The sequence below is a fragment of the Macaca fascicularis genome, chromosome 19 (genome assembly GCF_037993035.2).
Source record: "Macaca fascicularis isolate 582-1 chromosome 19, T2T-MFA8v1.1".
Classification (NCBI taxonomy): Eukaryota; Metazoa; Chordata; class Mammalia; order Primates; family Cercopithecidae; genus Macaca; species Macaca fascicularis.
This window is the reverse complement of record NC_088393.1, coordinates 42,366,009-42,385,231: the sequence shown is the minus strand read 5'-3', so window position 1 is coordinate 42,385,231 and position 19,223 is coordinate 42,366,009. Positions and strand designations below refer to the sequence as shown.

The 19,223-nt window shown below is 55.8% G+C and overlaps 2 protein-coding genes across 30 annotated transcripts; one reads left to right on the top strand and one right to left on the bottom strand.

The window, feature by feature from the left end:
* Window positions 1-6: 6 nt before the first annotated feature.
* FXYD1 (FXYD domain containing ion transport regulator 1) lies at window positions 7-5,913 on the bottom strand. Of its 4 annotated transcripts, none has more exons than XM_045380822.2 (8): window positions 5,783-5,913; window positions 2,906-2,970; window positions 2,408-2,440; window positions 1,837-1,911; window positions 1,458-1,494; window positions 528-577; window positions 291-342; window positions 7-142 (listed from the first exon to the last, which is right to left on the bottom strand). In XM_045380822.2, the coding sequence occupies exons 2-7, from the start codon at window positions 2,964-2,966 to the stop codon at window positions 320-322; spliced, it is 279 nt and encodes a 92-aa protein (XP_045236757.1). In that variant the 5' UTR covers window positions 2,967-2,970; window positions 5,783-5,913; the 3' UTR covers window positions 7-142; window positions 291-319. The 4 variants fall into 4 exon arrangements, with proteins under 4 accessions (XP_045236757.1, XP_045236754.1, XP_045236755.1 ...); XM_045380819.2 differs by lacking the exon at window positions 5,783-5,913 and adding an exon at window positions 4,166-4,274; XM_045380820.3 differs by lacking the exon at window positions 5,783-5,913 and adding an exon at window positions 3,828-3,983.
* On the top strand, window positions 520-19,215 carry LGI4 (leucine rich repeat LGI family member 4). Of its 26 annotated transcripts, none has more exons than XM_045380811.2 (11): window positions 520-779; window positions 6,415-6,798; window positions 8,562-8,625; window positions 9,032-9,103; window positions 9,372-9,443; window positions 11,080-11,151; window positions 11,262-11,331; window positions 11,619-11,733; window positions 16,713-16,877; window positions 16,954-17,459; window positions 18,224-19,215. In XM_045380811.2, exons 2-11 carry the CDS (start codon window positions 6,582-6,584, stop codon window positions 18,536-18,538), a joined length of 1,668 nt encoding a protein of 555 aa, XP_045236746.1. In that variant the 5' UTR covers window positions 520-779; window positions 6,415-6,581; the 3' UTR covers window positions 18,539-19,215. The 26 variants fall into 26 exon arrangements, with proteins under 26 accessions (XP_045236746.1, XP_015297251.2, XP_065392519.1 ...); XM_015441765.3 differs by having other exon boundaries at window positions 11,262-11,333; window positions 11,564-11,733; XM_065536447.1 differs by having other exon boundaries at window positions 11,262-11,333; window positions 11,468-11,733.
* The last annotated feature ends 8 nt before the right edge of the window (window positions 19,216-19,223 follow it).

The following is a 19,223-nucleotide window of genomic DNA, read 5'->3' as shown; positions in this document are numbered from 1 at the left end:
AAGTGCTGTCGAGAGGAACGCACGTTTTATTGGAAGTCTGGGCGGCAGGGGGAGTCTGCCGGGGCAGGGCTGGGGAAGGGGCGGCGGAGGGGGCGGTGGGCGCGCAGGTGGAGCGTGGGAGACGTCAGGTGCCAGGGGAGTCCTGTGGGGTGAAAAGGGTGAGTGAAAGGCGAGGGGGGAAGTCCAGCACCACCCCTCGCCGCCCTCCAACCCTGGCACTTGGCCCCTTCCCTCTCCCGCCTTTCCTTCCTCCCTCCTTCCCTCCCACCGCCGTGTCAGAGCTGCAGCACCTGGCCGGATTCCATCGCGCCAGGTGTTTCTACCGCCTGCGGGTGGACAGACCTGGGGGGAACACGGAGATCGGGGGTCATCAGGAGGGGCATCCCCAGCTCCTGGGCAGGCGGGGCAACTCCCCGCCCTCTGCTTTCAGATATAGCCCCTCCCTCTACGCAGCCGGGGAGGGCCAGGAAAAGGGGTCCTTGGAACCAGCCCTCTCCCCAAAATACCCGCAGTCTCCCCAGACTCACGGCGGATGGAGCTGCGGAAAGTTCCCTCCTCTTCATCGGGTTCCCCAGTCCTGGGAAGACAGAGGCAGAGGGACTTCGGGATGGAAAGGGGGAGAGGCTGCCCTTCTAGGAACCCCCAGTACAAGCCTCCTTTCCCAGACTGGTGTAACGAGGCCCAGATATGGACGAAGAACAGGCTCGGGGTCCGCCAGAAATAAGAAGCACCCAGGAGCAGCTTAAGTGCTTTGCAGGGGGCTTCCAAGCCGGTTAACAGTGAGTACCTCCGCGGATTTGGGGGCAGGGATGTGAAGTTGGTAAGGGAGGGATAGTCAAGGGGACTTGGCAGACTGTCATGAGATGGCCTGGGTTGGAAACCCAGAACCCCCCATCTTCCACTTGAGTGATCTTGAACAAAGTGACTTTACCTCCCTGTGTCTCAGTTTCTTTATCTGTAAAATGGGCTTAATAACAGCACCTCCCTCCCAGAGGAAGTGAAACCGTATCTGACACGTGGTACACACCCAATAAATATTAGCTACTGCTTATGATAATATCTATAATTGTTCTAACATATTCACACATGCTTTAACATTTTATTTGAAGAGGAATCAAAGAGCTAGGAACAGGACTCTAAGCTAAACTGGGCCGCGTGTGAGATGATCTCATTTCACCGCCGTTCTTTCTTTCCTGCACTTTGTGTTATCACGCTTTGTGATTTTTCTATCTGTGGAACCCACGGCCACCGCCTCCACTAGGCTGGGAGCTCGGCCAGGAAGGGCGGTAGGTTTTTTCCTCGCTTGGTCCCAGGGCCTGGCTTGGGCCGTGGTACATAGGTGCTTAATACATAGTCGCTGATGGGGATCGGGCTGCGGGTCAGGCGGACTCCCCGCCTCACCTGCGGCGCACTCCAGAGCAGGAGCGGGCGAAGGAGGGCGGGGAGGGGCGTCTTACCTCTGCTGCTGGTTGAACTTGCACCGGCATCTTCTGCCTGTGGGCGTGGAGAAGTAGGAGAGGCTGAGGCTCCCCACCGGCGGACGCCAAGCGGCGCTGTAGCTCCAGCTCACCCTCGCGAGGGGCGGGACTTGGGGGACGGGGCGGGGCTAGAAGCGAGACCGTAGGCCGGGGAGCCAAGGCAGGGTAGGCGGGGCAAGGCCTGGGAGGGGTTGGGGCAGGGCGAGGCGGGGCCAGGGCGAAGGGGACAAGGGGGCGGGTCCGGGGAGCTGCGGGGAGAGGCGGGGCCAGGGAGAGGCGGGGCCAGGGAGAGGCGGGGCCAGGGAGAGGCGGGGCCAGGGAGAGGCGGGGGTAGAGGGCGGGGGCTAGGGGCACTCACTGAGCACAATGAGGATGCCCAGGATGAAGAGGATCCCGGCGATGATGAGGCCTCCGATCCGCAGGGACTGGTAGTCTGTGAGCAGCAGAGCAGGGAAGGTGAGGGCAGGGAGGAGAGGAGGGAGAATAGGAGAGGGGTAAATTGGGGAGGAGGGAACAGGGAGAAAGGACCAGCAGGGAGAAGCGGGGAAATAAGATCAATTAAGGGGGAGCAGATATGGGAGGACGAAAGTGGGGGACCAGGGAGAGGAGAGAGGTATATAGGAAAGGGAGGGAGGGGGCAGGGAGGAGGGGGACGGGGGAGAGAAGATGGGAAAAAGCAGAGGATGGGCCACGAGATGCTGAGAGAGACCCAGGCAAGAGAAAGAGAACCAGAGAGGTATCACATAGACAGTGACACAGAGAGACACAGACAGGGAAAGACGCAGACAGGTGGAATCAGAAAGGAAGGACAAAATAGAGGGAAGGAGAATGACAGAGATTTCATATTGGGACTCTGGAGGAGGGTGAATCAAAGGACCAGCAAAGCCAGGATCTCCCCCAAAACTCTCAGAATTAGACCCCCCACTCACCATAAGTGAACGGGTCTTGCTCCTTTGGACTTTCTGGAAAGAGAGAAATCAGGGGTTGAATGCTTCCTGGGGTCCTGGACAGGGAGGGGCATAAGGAGACCACTGGGGGCTCTGCCTTGCTGGGCTGAGATTCTGAGGGTGTCTAGGCAGGCTGCCCACCCTCTCTGGGTCCCAGCTGCCCCCCTGCACTGTCCCAGATGGGGCAGGGGGCACCTAACTGCCCCAGCTCCCTGATTCATGGCAGGCTGCCTGTGACCCAGTTATCCCACCAGGGATTCAGCCCCATCCCACCCCACCTTTGCCTGATCCGGGGCTTCCTCTCCCTTCCCCCAAATGCCAGCCTGTGACTGGACCCCACGTGGAGACCCTCAAACTTCTTGGTACCCCAGCCAACTCAGTCTAGGTTGCGGTCTCCAACTTGGTTCTTTCTTGGGGTTTCAGTCCCCGCCGCCACCCCTGGGGCTGAGGTGGGTAGCGGGCAGCCTCCCCTGCACTCACCTGCCTTGGCCATGGTGATGAGACTCACACAGAAAACCAAGATGTGGCCAAGAGACGCCATTGTCCTGGGGGGGACACAACAGGTTAGGCAGTGTGTGCCCTTGCTCTCCCACATAGGGCTTGAACCCAAGGGATTAAGTCAGAGATAGTCTGGGGACTGAATCACCGAAGCATTCATCCTCTAGCTTGGTGGCTCCGAGAAACAAGGGTATCCCCAGCTTCGTGGGGACACAGTGTCACCAAAACAACCTCCACGATGGGTTCACACAACAACACAATGTAGCAGGGACAGGCGTGAGACACACAGTCCTTGGGGGCCTCCCTCGGGCCTCCACCTCCCACAGCAGGCCCCCGATCCCCAGACCTACCCTGGCAGGGCAGAGGAGGCGCTGCCTCACACAAACACGGAGCAGGAGACAGCGGGGCACGCCCAAGTCCCACCTGCCTACACGCCCAGCCTCACTGTGCCCCGCGAAATCCCAGCTCCCTGCCCTCTCCGCCTGCCGGCTCCCAGCCTGACCCCGGGTATAAATATCTCCCACTTCACCCTGGAGGAATTCGGCTCGCTCAGGCCACCATGGCAACAGCCTGCCTTCCCCCACTCGGGGGGTCACGCACAGCCCTGCCCGGGTGAGGCCCAGCTGCCACATCGCCACAGGCTGCCCCTGTGGGAAAGGCCACCCTGTCTCCTCCCTGGGCAGCAACGAGGAAAGGAAAAGACAGCCCTTCTGCCTGCCTCTGGGTGACATCTTTCACAATCGGATGTCAGGCAAGTGACATGAGGCCCAGGCCAGTGGGCCTGAGAGAGAGAAGACACTGCTGGGGCAGGGATGCGCACGCACGCGCGCGCGCACACACACACACACACACACACACACACACACATACACACACTGGGGCCGGAATGGACATGAACAACAACCTCTCCCCAAACTTCTGGTTGGAGCAGGACGTGGGGTGTAAACACCGTCAGGCATCCAGTGCTCCTCCTCTGGGCCTCCGGTGCCCCCACACAGTGACGCAACCAGCCCTACACATGTGTGTGTCCGAATTCCACACCCTGCCAGGGTGCACACGCACCAGCAGGGCAGGGCGGAGTCGCCCACATCCCACCCTGCAGAACCCACTGCCCCAACCACACTCCCTCCCTCTTAGGTTGGCCTGCCTGGGAAGCCTCGGGCTGGCCACTACTGCTCCCAAAATAGGCGGCCCAGCCAGACCAGGGGTGAGGCCTGGAGGGAAGGAGTGGGGGACGCTCACCCCAATCGGGCTGTCCCCTGCTGAAAGAAGGCCCCCAAACGTCCTGCTGTGCCCCGGGGGCTGAGCACTTTGGACCCCCTGGCCCAGAGCTGGACGCGCCGCCCCCAACAGGCTCCCCTCCCAGCCCCACCCCACCCTTGCCCTCCCCAACCAGCAGCTGTAACTGGAGCTGGGGCTGGAGGGGGGCCAGGGGGCGGCCCCCAGCCCAGACCGCCCTGGCCCGCTAGGTTAACTCTCTCAGTTCAGATGGAGGAGCAACAGGCAGCCAGCAGGCAGGCTGGACAGGCCAGGAGGACTGAGGAGGACAGGGTTGTGAACACACACACACACACACACACACACACACACACACACACGCCTCCAAGAGTTTCTGGGCTGAGGCGGCTGGCCCCTGGGAATTGGGCCCAGCCAGGGCCTAAGGTCACCCAGCCTGACTGCCCAAGAGCCCACTGACCCCCGATCCCAGTGCTCCATGGGGTCCTTAACAGGGCCGTTTTAGAGGATGGGAGGGAGGTGTGTGTGTGTGTGCGCGCGCGCATGTGCATGCAGTATCTGTTGCAGTGAGATCCCCAGAAATGCTGCACACACATACACACACACACATGCACACACACACACAGGGAATCCCAAAGACCCAGATATACAGGTACAAAACCAGACAAAACCACGTATGTATGTACATCCATAGAGGCAGGCACACAGAATGACACACTGATAGAGAAACCCAAAGACTTGGACACACAGCCAACACCTCTTATGCCAGTCACAAAATACCAAAACAAGCACATTTATGTCTACACAGACCCATGCACCCTCGTGTAGATGGATGACCCCACAGAGACACTCAAAAACATAGCCACACCACCATCCACACTCACAAACTGGCCACAAAAATGCACGTTTCTGTGAAGACCCACCCACAAATGGCCATACAGAAACATACAAGTATATGCACACCACACATAAATGCATTCAAAGATGCATGGCCAAACATGGCCGGGTACGGTGGCTCACACCTGTACTCCCAGCACCTTGGGAGGCCAAGGTGGGAGGATCACTTGAGGCCAGGAGTTCAACCAGCCTGGCCAACCTGGTGAAACCTCATCTCTACTAAAAAAATTAAAATTAGCCGGGCATGGTGGCACATGCCTGTAATCATGGCTACTCTGGAGGCTGAGGCAGGAGAGTCACTTGAGCCCGGGAGGCAGAGGTTGCAGTGAGCTGAGATCACTCTAGCCTAGGTGACAGCACGAGACTCTGTCTCAAAAACAAAAACAAAACGAAACAAAACCAAAGGTACAGACATGCTGCCAGCACTCCTACACAGTCCCAAAGATAGGAAGGCCAACAAGCTTGTGTACACACAGACAGATTTCTATGGGCACAGATACACAAGCAGAAACACCATTGAGGACAACCCGCCACTCTCACACATACCCACAAAAGCAGAAACACATACACTGGTTCACACCCTATGCTTGGGCAAACAGGCACATGGCTGGCCACGGTGACAGACGCACAGGTTGACACACTTGCATGTTCACACATTCCAAAACCACAGATCTGTATTTAACCCCACGCTTTCCTTCCCCTGAGCTCTTGTCGGGGACAACACACCTGGCGTCCCCATGGGCAGGCCAGGTTTACAGGTCCTGGTGACGGGGAAACCTGGAATCAGGCCTGGGTACTGCACTCCTGGTTGTGTGAACTTGAGCAGCTCTGTGCCTCATTTTCACATGCTCCGAAATGGAAAAATCACTAAGATCACATGTATAATCCTGGACAGTGCTCAGAGGTCTCTGAACTTGACATTGTCTTATCATTAACTTCATTTTTTGTTTGTTTGAGACCTGGTCTTGCTCTGTCAACCAGGTTGAAGTGCAATGGCACGATCATAGCTCACTGTAGCCTCAAACTCATGGGCTCAAGTTATTCTCCCACCTCAGCTTCCTGAGTAGCTGGGACTACAGGCGTGCGACACCATGCCTGGCTAATTTTTTAATTTTTTCTACAGTCGGGGTTTCACTATGTTGCCCACTATGTTGTCTTGAACTCCTGGCCTCAAGCGATCCTCCCACTTCAGCCTGCCAACGTGTGGGATTATAGACATGAGCCACTGTGCTTGGCCCATTATTATTGTCCTTGTCATCCTCCTCCTTGTGAACTGAACCGCTGGGCTGGGCACTCTATGAGAGTGGGTTCCAATCCCTCTGTGTCCCTGGCACTCAACTCTCCAACTTCACTTTCAGGGACTCTGTTTATCATACCTGAGAGTCAGCAGAGGAAACCAACAGCTGAAGGGCATGGCTCAAACCACAAGCTGTTGGGGTCTGCTCCTCTAGGACTTGGATCCGGAGCCCACCCCCAAGCCTGCCGACCACTGAGGGATGCCCACCTTGGGCTGAAACCCAAAAGAATGAGTTGCCTCCATCACCTGAGTCCTCTCCACAACTGGGAAGTGGGTGCCACGATTGTCCCCATTTTACAGATGGGAAAACTGAGGCCACACAGGACTGGGCCTGCAACGCAGATCTGCATGACCTCCAAGCTGTTAAGCCCCCTTATCCTCCAACGAGGCTTCTGGGTGTGGGCGTCAGAGTCGAGAGAGCCTGCATGCATTCCGCAATCACAGGGTGAGTCTCGGCCTCAGGTGATGAGGTGGTACAGCCTAGGGGTTAGGTTTAGAGCTGAACAGAGCCAGGAAACTAATCACATAACTGCCCTGTGCCTTAGTTTCCCCATCTGTAAAGCAAGGATAGCAGTACTGCCCATCTCACAGGGTGGCTGTGAAGGCTGAGTGAGTATAAACATTACTACTATTTCATGTTAGCTAACAAGTGTCACTTACTTATTTTTCTTATTTAGTGGACAGAATCTATCTAAATGACTGAAAGCTTAGTCCAGATTAAAACAACCAATTATCCATCTATCCATGAACTCTCATCTCCAAAGAAAGAATGCAAAAATAACCTGGAGCAGCCCTGGGGCTGGATGCCTGGGTTTGAATCCTGGCTGTGCCCTCAGCTGGGTAACGTGGAGTTCAGGTTCCCTGACCTGTCTCCACTTCCTCCAGCTGTAAAGTGGTGGTGATAACAGCACCAACTTCAGAGGGCTTTGGCAAGATCAGAATGAGTTAATAGATGAGCTTTTAGGACAAGGCCAAGCTCAGAGTAGATGCTGAAGAAGGGGTGGCATCATCATCGTCATCATCATCATCTTCTTCACCATCATCATCTTCTTCATCATCATCATCATCTTCTTCACCATCATCATCTTCATCATCATTGTCATCATCATCATTATGTCCTCGGGTTGGTGCCACCCCCCAGTGGGTGTTGGGCACTCGAGGGTTAATTTCAGAGTAGGGGAGGGAGGCCGTGGGCTTGGGGCAGGGCAGAGGTCCTGCCGAGTGTGACCACCAGAGGGAGCAGCTGGACCTGAACTGGCCCCACTGACAGCGCCCAATGCACTCTCCTGGAGCCAGGGGAGGGGGCTGGCGGAGAGTGGCCAGGAAGGGATGTCCCCAGCCCCCAGGGGCCTCTCCTCCCACCCCGCTCCAGTCTGCAGAGCCATCCGGTCCCCACCCTGGTGACATCGTCCTCCTGCTCCCGCAATAGGGTTGAGTGGGGAATCTGGGGTGGGGGCTGGCGTGAGTGGTGGGACGGCTCCAGCCCTTGGTGGCCCCTCCCCCTCCTGTGGGGCTGCCCAGTCCCTTCCCCAAGGCCGACCTTCTCATGGCCTCTGACCCCCTCCTCCTTCCCACCCTACTCTGCCGGGTGCATCGGGTGTCCAGTGAACCCCTTTCCCAAACCTTCAGGGAGAAGGGACGTGGGAGGAGGCAAAGAAACTACAGGCAGGGAGCTGGAAGGGGGGGGAAGGAGACAAGAAATCAAGACTCCAGGCAGCGGGACGCACACACTCACATACGCTCACACACATAGAGGCCAACAGACAGACAGCTACCTAAAGCCTGAAAGACTGACAGCAACACAGAAAAAGAGACACACACGGAAAGAGAGACAAAGACAGAAATAGAAACAGACGAACACGCAGAGTCAGAAATACAGAGACAGAAAGACAGGGAGAAAGAGAAACAGAAAATTAGACACCAAAGAGATACGAACAGGGAGGAAGGCCGACTGAAGGAAAGACGGAGAAGAGGAGAGAGAAGCCAGGGCCAAGCGTGCCAGCAGGCGGATGGAGGGCGGCCTGGTGGAGGAGGAGACATAGTGGCCCAGGCTGAGCTGGGTGGGCCGGGAGAAGCGGGTGCCTCAGCGCGGGGGTGGGGGCATGGGAGGGGCAGGCATTCTGCTGCTGCTGCTGGCTGGGGCGGGGGTGGTGGTGGCCTGGAGGCCCCCAAAGGGAAAGTGTCCCTTGCGCTGTTCCTGCTCCAAAGACAGCGCCCTGTGTGAGGGATCCCCGGACCTGCCTGTCAGCTTCTCTCCAAACCTGCTGTCACTGTGAGTGTCCAGCCCTCTGCACACCCAAAGGTGGGGATGGAAGTCCTGGGACCCCAGAGGTCAGGATGTGGTGCTGAGTCCCCAGGAAAACAAGGGCCCATCAGGATCTCAGGAGATGGGCAGCAAAGGCTGTCGGGATGCCATGAAGAGGAGTGCTGGCATCTGGGAGGGAGCAGAGGGAAACCCCAGAGGGCAGGAACAGCATTTGGGGCCCAGGAAGAGGGTTGAGTGCTGTCAGGGTCCTTGTCAAGCCAAGAGGGCAAATGCCTGCCTCCTCTGGCATGCAGGGGAGACACACCCAGGGTCAGGGTGGCACGCTGGGGTCTCCTGGATGGCAGAAGGCTCTGGTTTGGGACTGGAGCATTGCTGTGGTGTCCCCCTCACCTACCACTGCCCACATCCCCAGCTCATTCGTCAGGACTGGAGTCACCCAGCTGAAAGCCGGCAGCTTCCTGAGAATTCCGTCTCTGCACCTGCTGTGAGTGGGGCCTGGCTGGGCCGACAACCAGCGCAAGGGAGTGGGCGGTCATGCACATGTGTGGGAATGAATGCTCACACAGATGTTAGGTGGGCGTTCATGCACGTGTGTGAGGGTGTGTGCACACGTGCGTGCAAAAGCATTTGTGTCCATGCACATACTCACACCTGCGTGCCCATGCCTGTGTGGGCTGAGGGTGGAGGCCAGGGTTAAAATGTCAGATGGAGCCCGCAACTCCGGGAAAATTTTTTTCTTGCCCCCTTGCCAGCCTCTTCACCTCCAACTCTTTCTCCGTGATTGAGGACGATGCGTTTGCGGGCCTGTCCCACCTGCAGTACCTGTGAGTGAGGCCAGGGGATGGAGGCAGGTGGGCCTGGGAGAAGGAAGGACCCTTCTGTGGCTCCCAGAGTAGGGGGAGATGGGAGCTGTGGCCCTGAGGAGAAGGTGTTTGGACATCATGGTGGGATGATGTTGATAAAAATGGTGAACCCAGTGGTGGTGATGATTTGGGTGATACTGACAAAGTTCTCAGGGCTGGTGTTAATGTTGCTTATCAGTGTTGATTATCACCTCATTTCTCTGCTTCAAGATCTACAAAGAGCCCAGTTAACCAGAGCCTGGTTCTGGCTCTACCTGACTCATGGGAGCCCAGGGAGGGTGTAAAGAAGTCAGAGACAAGAGACGTTTCAAATGACCAGGAAATAACTCTGAATTAGGTAGTGGTGGTGATACTGTGGGATTGGGTAGTGGTGGTGATGGTGGCAGCGGTGGCAGTGACAGCATGATAGTGCTGGCGTTTATGTTGGTCATGGTGTTGATGATAATGGCAGTAGTGATGACCCTGTTGCTGCTGTTGACGTGGGGTTGGTGGCATTATTGATGATGATGGAGTGGGGATGATGTTGGTAAAAATGGTAGCCCCAGTGGTGATGATGCTCTGGATGAAATTGATGAAGTTCTTGGGGCTTGTGTCTGTGATCATTATCAATGTTGTGGGGTGGACCATTACAGTATTGGTGTTGACGTTGGTGATGGCTGTGGGTAGGATGTTGGGGTTGGTATGAATGGCAATGTTGTTGGTACTGGGTTGGTGATGATGGTGAAGGTGTTGGTATTTATGGAAACGCTGGCAGCGGTAGTACCCGTGGTGGGCGAATGTGTGCGTCTTGGGTATAAGGGAGAGGTTGTTTGTGTTGGCAGTGTTGGTGGTGCTCATGCTGATGTGTGTGATAGTGCAGCATTGGAGATGAGGGTGGCAATCTTTTTGGTGTTGATCATGAAAGTTGTGCTTTGGTGATGATTACCGGTGTTGTTGGTGTGGAGTTTGGTAATGATTATATGGGTGTTGGTGTTGATGGGAGTGGGTGGTGACGTTGTTATTGGTGACAATGATGCTAGTGTTGGTGATGATAGTGGCAAGGTATAATGTTGGGGATAGCAGCAGTTACTGGTCCTGGGTTTGATAATGGTAATACAGACATGGGTGTTGGGGATGCTGGCATTGGGTTGGTCATTACGGATGATGCTGGAGGTAATGTGGTGGTCTGGGTGCTAGCACTGGTGGTGGTGATGGTGGTGGCAGGGTATGGTGTTGGGGATAATGGCAGTTATTGGTCCTGGGATTGATGACGGTGATAAAGACATGGGTGTTGGGGATGCTGGCATTGGTGTTGATCATTCCTAATGATGCTGGAGGTGTTGGTGGTGATTTGGGTGTTAGCACTGGTGATGGTGATTGTGCTGGTGGCGGCAGGGCAATGTTCACAGTGAAACTGGCATTGACTATGGGGCCAGTTTCGTGGCTTCTAGAATTGACGGCTGGGACTTTGGCAAGGAGAGGTTTTTGAGAGGCTTTCCTTGGGATTGTCCATGGTATTGGAAGAGAATTCAGCACCTTCCAGTGGGCCTATGGCTTTCATGGGGTGCGTTCCCTGAAGCTCAGTGGGCCTCCCCGTGACCCCAGCTTCCCTCCACAGCTTCATCGAGGACAATGAGATTGGCTCCATCTCTAAGAATGCCCTCAGAGGACTTCGCTCGCTTACACACCTGTGCGTGCCTCCACTGCCCCAGCCCTCCATGAAAGGCACCCACACTCCACCCCCCAGGGGACACAGGGTATCCTCGTGGCTGCTGACGGTGCCTTCTCTTCCTCCACCAGAAGCCTGGCCAATAACCACCTGGAGGCCCTCCCCAGATTCCTGTTCCGAGGCCTGGAGACCCTTACTCACGTGTGAGGCTCATGGGGGCTGGGAATGTGGGGGTTGGGGAATGTTTGTGTCATAGGGGGCATCCATGCCCACTTCTGGTCGGCGTGCATGCATTTGGCTGCAGTTGTTCTTATGTATTTTTCTCACCACTATGGAGCCCCATCTCTGGGGACACTTGCCTGGGGTCGGGCAGGAGCACAGCCCCCAGGGTGTGGAAGCGGGGTCGCAGCCCCTCCCCGGCCTCTTGCCCCAGGGACCTCCGTGGGAACCCGTTCCAGTGTGACTGCCGCGTCCTCTGGCTCCTGCAGTGGATGCCCACCGTGAACGCCAGCGTGGGGACCGGCGCCTGTGCGGGCCCCGCCGCCCTGAGCCATATGCAGCTCCGCCACCTCGACCCCGAGACCTTCAAGTGCAGAGCCATAGGTGGGGGGCTTTCCTGATGGGGTGGGAGGCGGGGGATCTAGGGGAATGACTGCCAGGGCCAAGGGGCTTGCCTCACTCCCTGCCGTGCCTTTTCCCGGCGTGGGAAGACCCTGAGCAAGCAGCGCTGCCTTCCTGAGCCCCAGTCTTCTCATCTGTAAAGTGGGGGTAATAAACAGTGATATAGGAGTGCCGTGGGAATTCAGTGATACATCTTCACATGTTCGGCATTTGGCGCCAGGCCTGGGACAGGAGGTCCTTATAAACGTTCACCCTTGTTAACATAAAAGCAACCACTTTAAAAAGTCTTCGTTAGGAGCCAAGTATTGCGCTAAGAACTGCAGGTGCAATGTCACCTCATTTACATTGACTCGCCTTTTCTATAAATAGATTTTGTTGCCTTTTGGGATACTGGGTGGTGCAGAGAGCACAGAATGGTGAGGCCAGCCCTAGGTCTCGCCCTCAAAGAGTTCAATGTCCAGAGGAACGCAGGCCCATACAGGACAGCCCAGGAACTATCTGGGCAGGATGGGGAGGCCTAGCCAGAGGGGTCACGGCAGGGATGGGGGAATCTGTGGGAGCTGAGGGAGCCCAGAGTCAGGGCCAGGGCCACACAGATCTAGGGGGACAGGAAGGGCTTCCTGAAGGAGTTTAAGCCTGAAGGGTCTTTACGCAGATGCTTTTCTTTTCTAAGAGTTGGGGTCTCATTCTCTCACCCAGGCTGGCGTGCAATGGTGCCACCATAGCTCACTGCAGCCTCAAACTCCTGGGCTCAAGTGATCCTCCTGCCTCAGCCTGCCAAATAGCTGGGACTACAAGCATATGCTACTGTGCCTGGCTAATTTTGTTTAAAAAACTTTTTTATAGAGATATGGTCATGCTACATTGCTCAGACTAGTCTTGAACTTCTGGCTTCAAGTGATCTTCCCACCTTAGCCTCCCAAAGTGCTGAGATTACAAGCATGTGCCACCGCACCCAGTCACAGATGCTATGAATAAATAACAACAGCAATAATTATTATTATCTATAACGATATGAAGGGGCCTGCCCCTTCACACCTGTGGGTATTTCTCACAAGGTGGAGACCAGAGACTGAGAAAAGAAATAAGACACAGAGACAAAGTATAGAGGAAGAAAAGTGGGCCCAGGGGACTGGCGCTCAGCAAGTGAGGACCTGCACTGGCACTGGTCCCTGAGTTTCCTCAGTATTTATTGATCACTATCTCTACTCTCTCAGTGAGGGGGATGTGGCAGGACTAAGGGTAATGGTGCAGAGAGGGTCAGCAGGAAAACATGTGAGCAAAGGACTCTGTCATAAATAAGTTTAAGGAAAGGTGCTGTGCTTGGATGTGCACGTAGGCCAGATTTATTTTTAATTTTACACAAACATCTCAGTGCAGTAAAGAGTAGCAGAGCAGTATTGCCGCCAGCATGTCTCACCTCCAGCCATAAGGCGGTTTCTCCTATCTCAGTAAATAGAATGTACAATCGGGTTTTACACCAGGACATTCCATTCCCAGGGACGAGCAGGAGACAGATGCCTTCCTTTTATCTCAGCTGCAAAGAGGACTTCCTCTTTCACTGATCCTCCTCAGCACAGACCCTTTACAGGTGTCGGGCTAGGGGACAGTCAGGTCTTTCCCTTCCCACGAGGCCATATCTTAGGCTGTCTCAGTGCGGGGAAACCTTGGACAATACCCAGGCTTTCTTGGCAGAGGTCCCTGTGGCCTTCTGCAGTGCATTGTGTCCCTGGGTAATGGAGAACGGAGAATGGTGATGACTTCTACCAAGCGTACTGCCTGCAAACACATTTTTAACAAAGCACATCTTGCATAGCCCTAAATTCATTAAACCTTGAGTCAATACAGCACATGTTTCTGTGAGCACAGGGTTGGGGCTAAGTTTACAGATTAACAGCATCTCAAAGCAGAAGAATTTTTCTTAGTACAAATCAAAATGGAGTTTCTTATGTCTTCCTTTTTCTACACACAGTAACAGTCTGATCTCTCTTCCTTTCCCCCACAATGACATACATGTATGATTATTATCAACGTATAATTATTATGATTCTAAGTGTAAGAAAGGCATGTTTTTGGTCTATAGGACACATAGAAGAAGGGGATTTATTTTTTATTTTTTATTTTTTATTTTTTTGAGACGGAGTCTCGCTCTGTCGCCCAGGCTAGAGTGCAGTGGCCGGATCTCAGCTCACTGCAAGCTCCGCCTTTTGGGTTCACGCCATTCTCCTGCCTCAGCCTCCCGAGTAGCTGGGACTACAGGCGCCTGCCACCTCGCCCGGCTAGTTTTTTGTATTTTTTAGTAGAGACGGGGTTTCACCAGGTTAGACAGGATGGTCTCGATCTCCTGACCTTGTGATCCGCCCATCTCGGCCTCCCAAAGTGCTAGGATTACAGGCTTGAGCCACCGCGCCTGGCCGAAGAAGGGGATTTAACTTAGGGAGTTCTTCTTCACTCAAATTATCCAACAAACATTCACTGAAGTCCACTCAGTGTCCAGCCCTGTGAGAGGTGATGGTCACTGTGGTTGGGGCCTCAGCCCTGGCCTCATGGGACTTACAGTCCTGGGAATTTGGGGAGACAGACATTTAACAAACACTGCACAAATAAATGTGTGCTATACATTGTGATAACTACAGGGAGTGATGACAGAATGAGGGTTCCTTTGGGAGTCAGAGAAGGCTTCTCTCAAGTGGGGATGTTAGGTCTGGATGTGGCTAAGTGAGGAACAGAGGGAAGGGCTCTTCAGAGAGAGGGAACAGCCTGGCCAGTGGCCCTGAGGCAGCATAGAGCGTGCCCTGTTTGAAGATCGAAAGAAGGCAGGTGTGGCTCGGGGTAGTGAGTGGAGGGACAACTATGGATTTTGGAAGCCACAGAGAGGAGAGTAGACTTTATTCTGGGCTATGGGAAGAATGGAAAGTTTTTTTGTGTGTGTTTGTTTATTTGAAACAGGGTCTCACTCTGTCACCCAGGATGGAGTGCAGTGGTACAATCACGGCTCACTGAGGCCTCAACCTTCCCAGGCTCAGATAATCCTCCTGCCTCAGCTTCCTTGGTAGCTGGGGCTACAGGTGCGCCACCACCATGCCCTGCTAATTTTTTGTATTTTTTTTTTTTGCAGAGATGGGGTTCTCACTATGTTGTCCAGGCTGCTCTTGAACTCCTGGGCTCTACTGATCCATCTGCCTTGGCTTCCCAAAGTGTGGGGATTACAGGCATGAGCCACCACTCTCGGCTGAGAGTTTTGAGCAAGAGGTGATTTGACAGCCATTTAAAAAAGATTTGTCTGGGCCGGTTGCAGTGGCTCATGCCTGTAATCCCAGCACTTTGGGAGGCCAAGGTGGGTGGATCACGAGGTCAGGGGTTTGAGACCAGCCTGACCAACATGGTGAAACCCCGTCTCTACTAAAAATACAAAAACTAGCCGGGTGTGGTGGCAGTCACCTGTAATCCCAGCTACTCAGGAGGTTGAGGCAGGAGAATTGCTTGAACCTGGGAGGCGGAGGTTGCAGTGAGCCGAGATCGCAACACTGCACTCCAGCCTGGGCGACAGAGCGAGACTTCATCTCAAAAAAAAAAAAAAAAAAAAAATTCGCCCTTTAGGTGGACATTGTATGTAGTTTGGTTCATTGCTTCAACGCTGGCACCTGGAAACAGGGCCTGGCACACAAAGTGAAATATTACAGCCTGGAGTCAACTGCCCAGCTCCCCCACTAACAAGCAGAGCAGCCTTGGTGCCCCAGTGACCATGAAAGCCAACCCGTTGTCACAAACTCTCAAAATACCATGAATTAAGGACAGAGGGATCTGGAGTGAGCTGTCCAGGTGCGTGGGGCAGCCCCTGGGCATCGTCCTTGCTTTCATGCTGGAAACCAGGTTGTGGCACACCCACGTGGTGGGAAAGGAGACCAAGTCGGGACAAGCTCTTTCCAGGTGTGGTGTGGCTCATTACACTCATCACATCTGCCCTTGTTCCATTGGTCACTCGGTCTCAAAACAGCCACATCTAACTTTCAGGGAGGGCGGTGAATGGGGGTCCCGGGATAATGCAGCCTCTAGCTGGGCGGCCTAGTGACCAATTCCAATCCTCTCTCCTGGAAGGTGGGAGGGATGGGTTTTGTTGGATAACTGGCTGCCTGTGCCATTTAGCCTTCGTTTTCTCATCTGCGAAGGGGAGATCATAACAGAATGTACCTCATAGGGATGTTGTGAAGTTAAATGAATTAATCGAGATGCTTTTTCTAAGGGATTATTTGGTGATGCCACACAGCTTAGAAAATAAGGCTTATGGGCCGGGCACAGTGGCTCACGCCTGTAATCCCAGCACGTCGGGAGGCCGAGGTGGGCGGATCACAAGGTCAGGAGTTCGAGACAACCCTGGCCAACACGGTGAAACCCCGTCTCTACTAATAATACAAAAATTAGCTGGGCATGGCGGCGGGTGCCTGTAATTCCAGCTATTTGGGAGGCTGAGGAAGTAGAATTGTTTGAACCCAGGAGGTGGATGTAGCTCATGCCTGTAATCCCATCACTTTGGGAGGTCAAGGCAGGAGGATCTCTTGAACCCAGGAATTCCAGACCAGCCTGGGCAACATAGCAAGACGTCATCTCTGCAAAAAATTAAAAAATTAGCCAGGCATGGTAGCACACACCTGTAGTCTCAGCAGCTCAAGAGGCTGAGGCAGGAGGATCGCTTGAGCCTGGAAGGTGGAGGCTGCACTGAGCTATGATTGTGCCACTGCACTCCAGCCTGGGAGACACAGTGGGACTCTGTCTCAAAACAAAACAAAATCCCCACCCCCCCCACAAACCAAACAAACATCTACAGATCAAGGTTCCAGTTCTATGTCCCTATGAGGGGAGTACATGAATGGCCCCCATTTCAGAGATGTAGGCAAACTGAGGCTCAGCAATGAGGACCCTGGGTGCCCTGGGGCCTGCCTGACTCTGTCCTCCATCCGCAGAGCTGTCCTGGTTCCAGACGGTGGGGGAGTCGGCCCTGAGCGTAGAGCCCTTCTCCTACGAAGGCGAGCCTCACATTGTGCTGGCACAGCCCTTCGCCGGCCGCTGCCTGATCCTCTCCTGGGACTACAGCCTGCAGCGCTTTCGGCCCGAGGAAGAGCTGCCCGGTGAGCCCCTCCCCGTCCTTCTGCCTGTCCAGCATCCTGCCTGGCCGGCCTGACCTGCCTCCCCACCTCCCCACAGCGCCCTCCGTGGTGTCCTGCAAGCCACTGGTGCTGGGCCCGAGCCTCTTCGTGCTGGCCGCCCGCCTGTGGGGGGGCTCACAGCTGTGGGCCCGGCCCAGTCCCGGCCTGCGCCTGGCCCCAACGCAGACCCTGGCCCCGCGGCGGCTGCTGCGGCCCAATGACGCCGAGCTCCTGTGGCTGGAAGGGCAGCCCTGCTTCGTGGTGGCCGACGCCTCCAAGGCAGGCAGCACCACGCTGCTGTGCCGCGACGGGCCCGGCTTTTACCCGCACCAGAGTCTGCACGCCTGGCACAGGGACACGGACGCTGAGGCCCTGGAACTGGACGGCCGGCCCCATCTGCTGCTGGCCTCGGCTTCCCAGCGGCCCGTGCTCTTCCACTGGACCGGTGGCCGCTTCGAGAGACGCACAGACATCCCTGAGGCCGAGGATGTCTATGCCACACGCCACTTCCAGGCTGGTGGGGACGTGTTCCTGTGCCTCACACGCTACATTGGGGACTCCATGGTGAGGCTGGGCCTGGGGGCGGGGGATGCACAGCCAGGCCTGATGCTACAGCTGCATACTAAGCCTCTAAATTCTGACCTAGCCTCACATGCTGACCTTTGAACCAGGACCCCACCCCACATTGATGCCAAGACTCTGACCCCCTCAAGGCAGACTGACCCTAAACCACTCCCCAGTCCCCAACACTGACACTGGCCCCAACATCCTGATTCTACCCCCAGATGCTGGCTCTGTGACTCGGATGCATTCCACACTTCACCACAGCCACACCTGTCCCCACCCTGACACTGAGCCCCCAAGGCTGACGCTGGGGTTAAGCCCTGCCCACTCTGTTTCTGGAGTGAGGTGCAGGCAGGGGAGGGTTCTGAGCCTGGAAGGGCCCTGATCTGACTTAGGTGTTCACAAGGTCTCTGGGTGGGGAAGAGACTGGGGGAGCAGGGAGAGGAACCTAGAGACCAGGGAAGAGGTTACCAGGATGGTCCATTCGGGAGGGGATGGAGTTCGGCCAGAGGTGGTGGGAGAAATGTACAACTACAGTAGGTGAAACTGACAGAGTCTATGGCTGAGTGCTTCTGTGTGGGGTGTGAGGGCAAGAGAAGGGCTCAGAACAACTCCGTGTGTGTGGCCGAACAGCTGGGTGGTGACCTTTAGGAAGATAAGAAAGCTATGGGAGTTTCGGGACCGACAAGCTTCAGCTTCCAAGCTCTTCCAGGGCCCCCAGAGACCCCCAGGACCCCAGGCCCTCACTGGCCACACCCCCACAGGTCATGCGCTGGGACGGCTCCATGTTTCGTCTGCTGCAGCAACTTCCCTCGCGCGGTGCCCACGTCTTCCAGCCACTGCTCATCGCCAGGGACCAGCTGGCCATCCTGGGCAGCGACTTTGCCTTCAGTCAGGTCCTCCGTCTTGAGCCTGACAAGGGGCTCCTGGAGCCGCTGCAGGAGCTGGGGCCCCCGGCCCTGGTGGCCCCCCGTGCCTTCGCCCACATCACTATGGCCGGCAGACGCTTCCTCTTTGCTGCTTGCTTTAAGGGCCCCACACAGATCTACCAGCATCACGAGATTGACCTCAGTGCCTGACACCACCAACAGGACTCTGGGCATGGCTGGGGCCCCGGGATGGCCCCTTGTCTGGCTCCTGGCCCCACTTTGGGTGATGGCCACCTGTGAGCTGCTGACCATGGGCCACGTTCATCAGCCATACGTCTAGGCCTTAAGCCCACTTCTTAAAGGATCTGCACCCATGGGGTGACATAGAGGGTCACAGCCTATTGGACCTCCCGAGCTGCCCTTCAGGTCTAAAGCAACATCTGGACATCTCGGCTGGGACAGATTCCCCATCAAAGGCAACCTGGGGGTGCAGGCTGGTGCACTGCATGGAGTCGAGGTGGACATCACCTGCAGAGCTCCATGAGGTCCGGAAGTCCCCTCTCAACCCGCTCCCACCCCCGCTGGTCCCTCTGAAAGCACTGAGGAGTCGATGGCATTCCTTTCCCATTCTAAACTCCATGCAGCCAATCGCTTTCCTGGAAAAGCACCAACCTCAAAGCCAACTCAGCGCTGGGCGGGTTCCCCTTTGCTGCTTGTGCGCATGCGTGCGGCCGCCAGGCGCGCTGTGTCTCTTGCGCCTCTTGCGCGTGCGCGGGGCACAAGGAGGGACGGCGGGAGGTGTCGCGGGGAGCCCGGTGCCCTCCTGGATGGGCGATGGAGGCAAGGACAAGAAGAGTCCGAGCTCAATAAATGCGCTGTGCACCCTGCCCGCCCA

What these genes read in the sequence shown, in the direction of transcription:
- FXYD1 (XM_045380822.2), bottom strand. Translation starts at nt 2,966, where the DNA reads ATGGCGTCTCTTGGCCACATCTTGGTTTTCTGTGTGAGTCTCATCACC. An exon ending in GCAAGACCCGTTCACTTATG is followed by an intron (nt 1,912 to 2,407) that starts GTGAGTGGGGGG and finishes TGCTGCTCACAG; the next exon opens with ACTACCAGTCCCTGCGGATC. An exon ending in TTTCCGCAGCTCCATCCGCC is followed by an intron (nt 343 to 527) that starts GTGAGTCTGGGG and finishes TGTTCCCCCCAG; the next exon opens with GTCTGTCCACCCGCAGGCGG.
- LGI4 (XM_065536447.1), top strand. Translation starts at nt 6,582, where the DNA reads ATGAGTTGCCTCCATCACCTGAGTCCTCTCCACAACTGGGAAGTGGGT. An exon ending in CTGGAGACCCTTACTCACGT is followed by an intron (nt 11,334 to 11,467) that starts GTGAGGCTCATG and finishes ACCACTATGGAG; the next exon opens with CCCCATCTCTGGGGACACTT. An exon ending in GCCCGAGGAAGAGCTGCCCG is followed by an intron (nt 16,878 to 16,953) that starts GTGAGCCCCTCC and finishes ACCTCCCCACAG; the next exon opens with CGCCCTCCGTGGTGTCCTGC.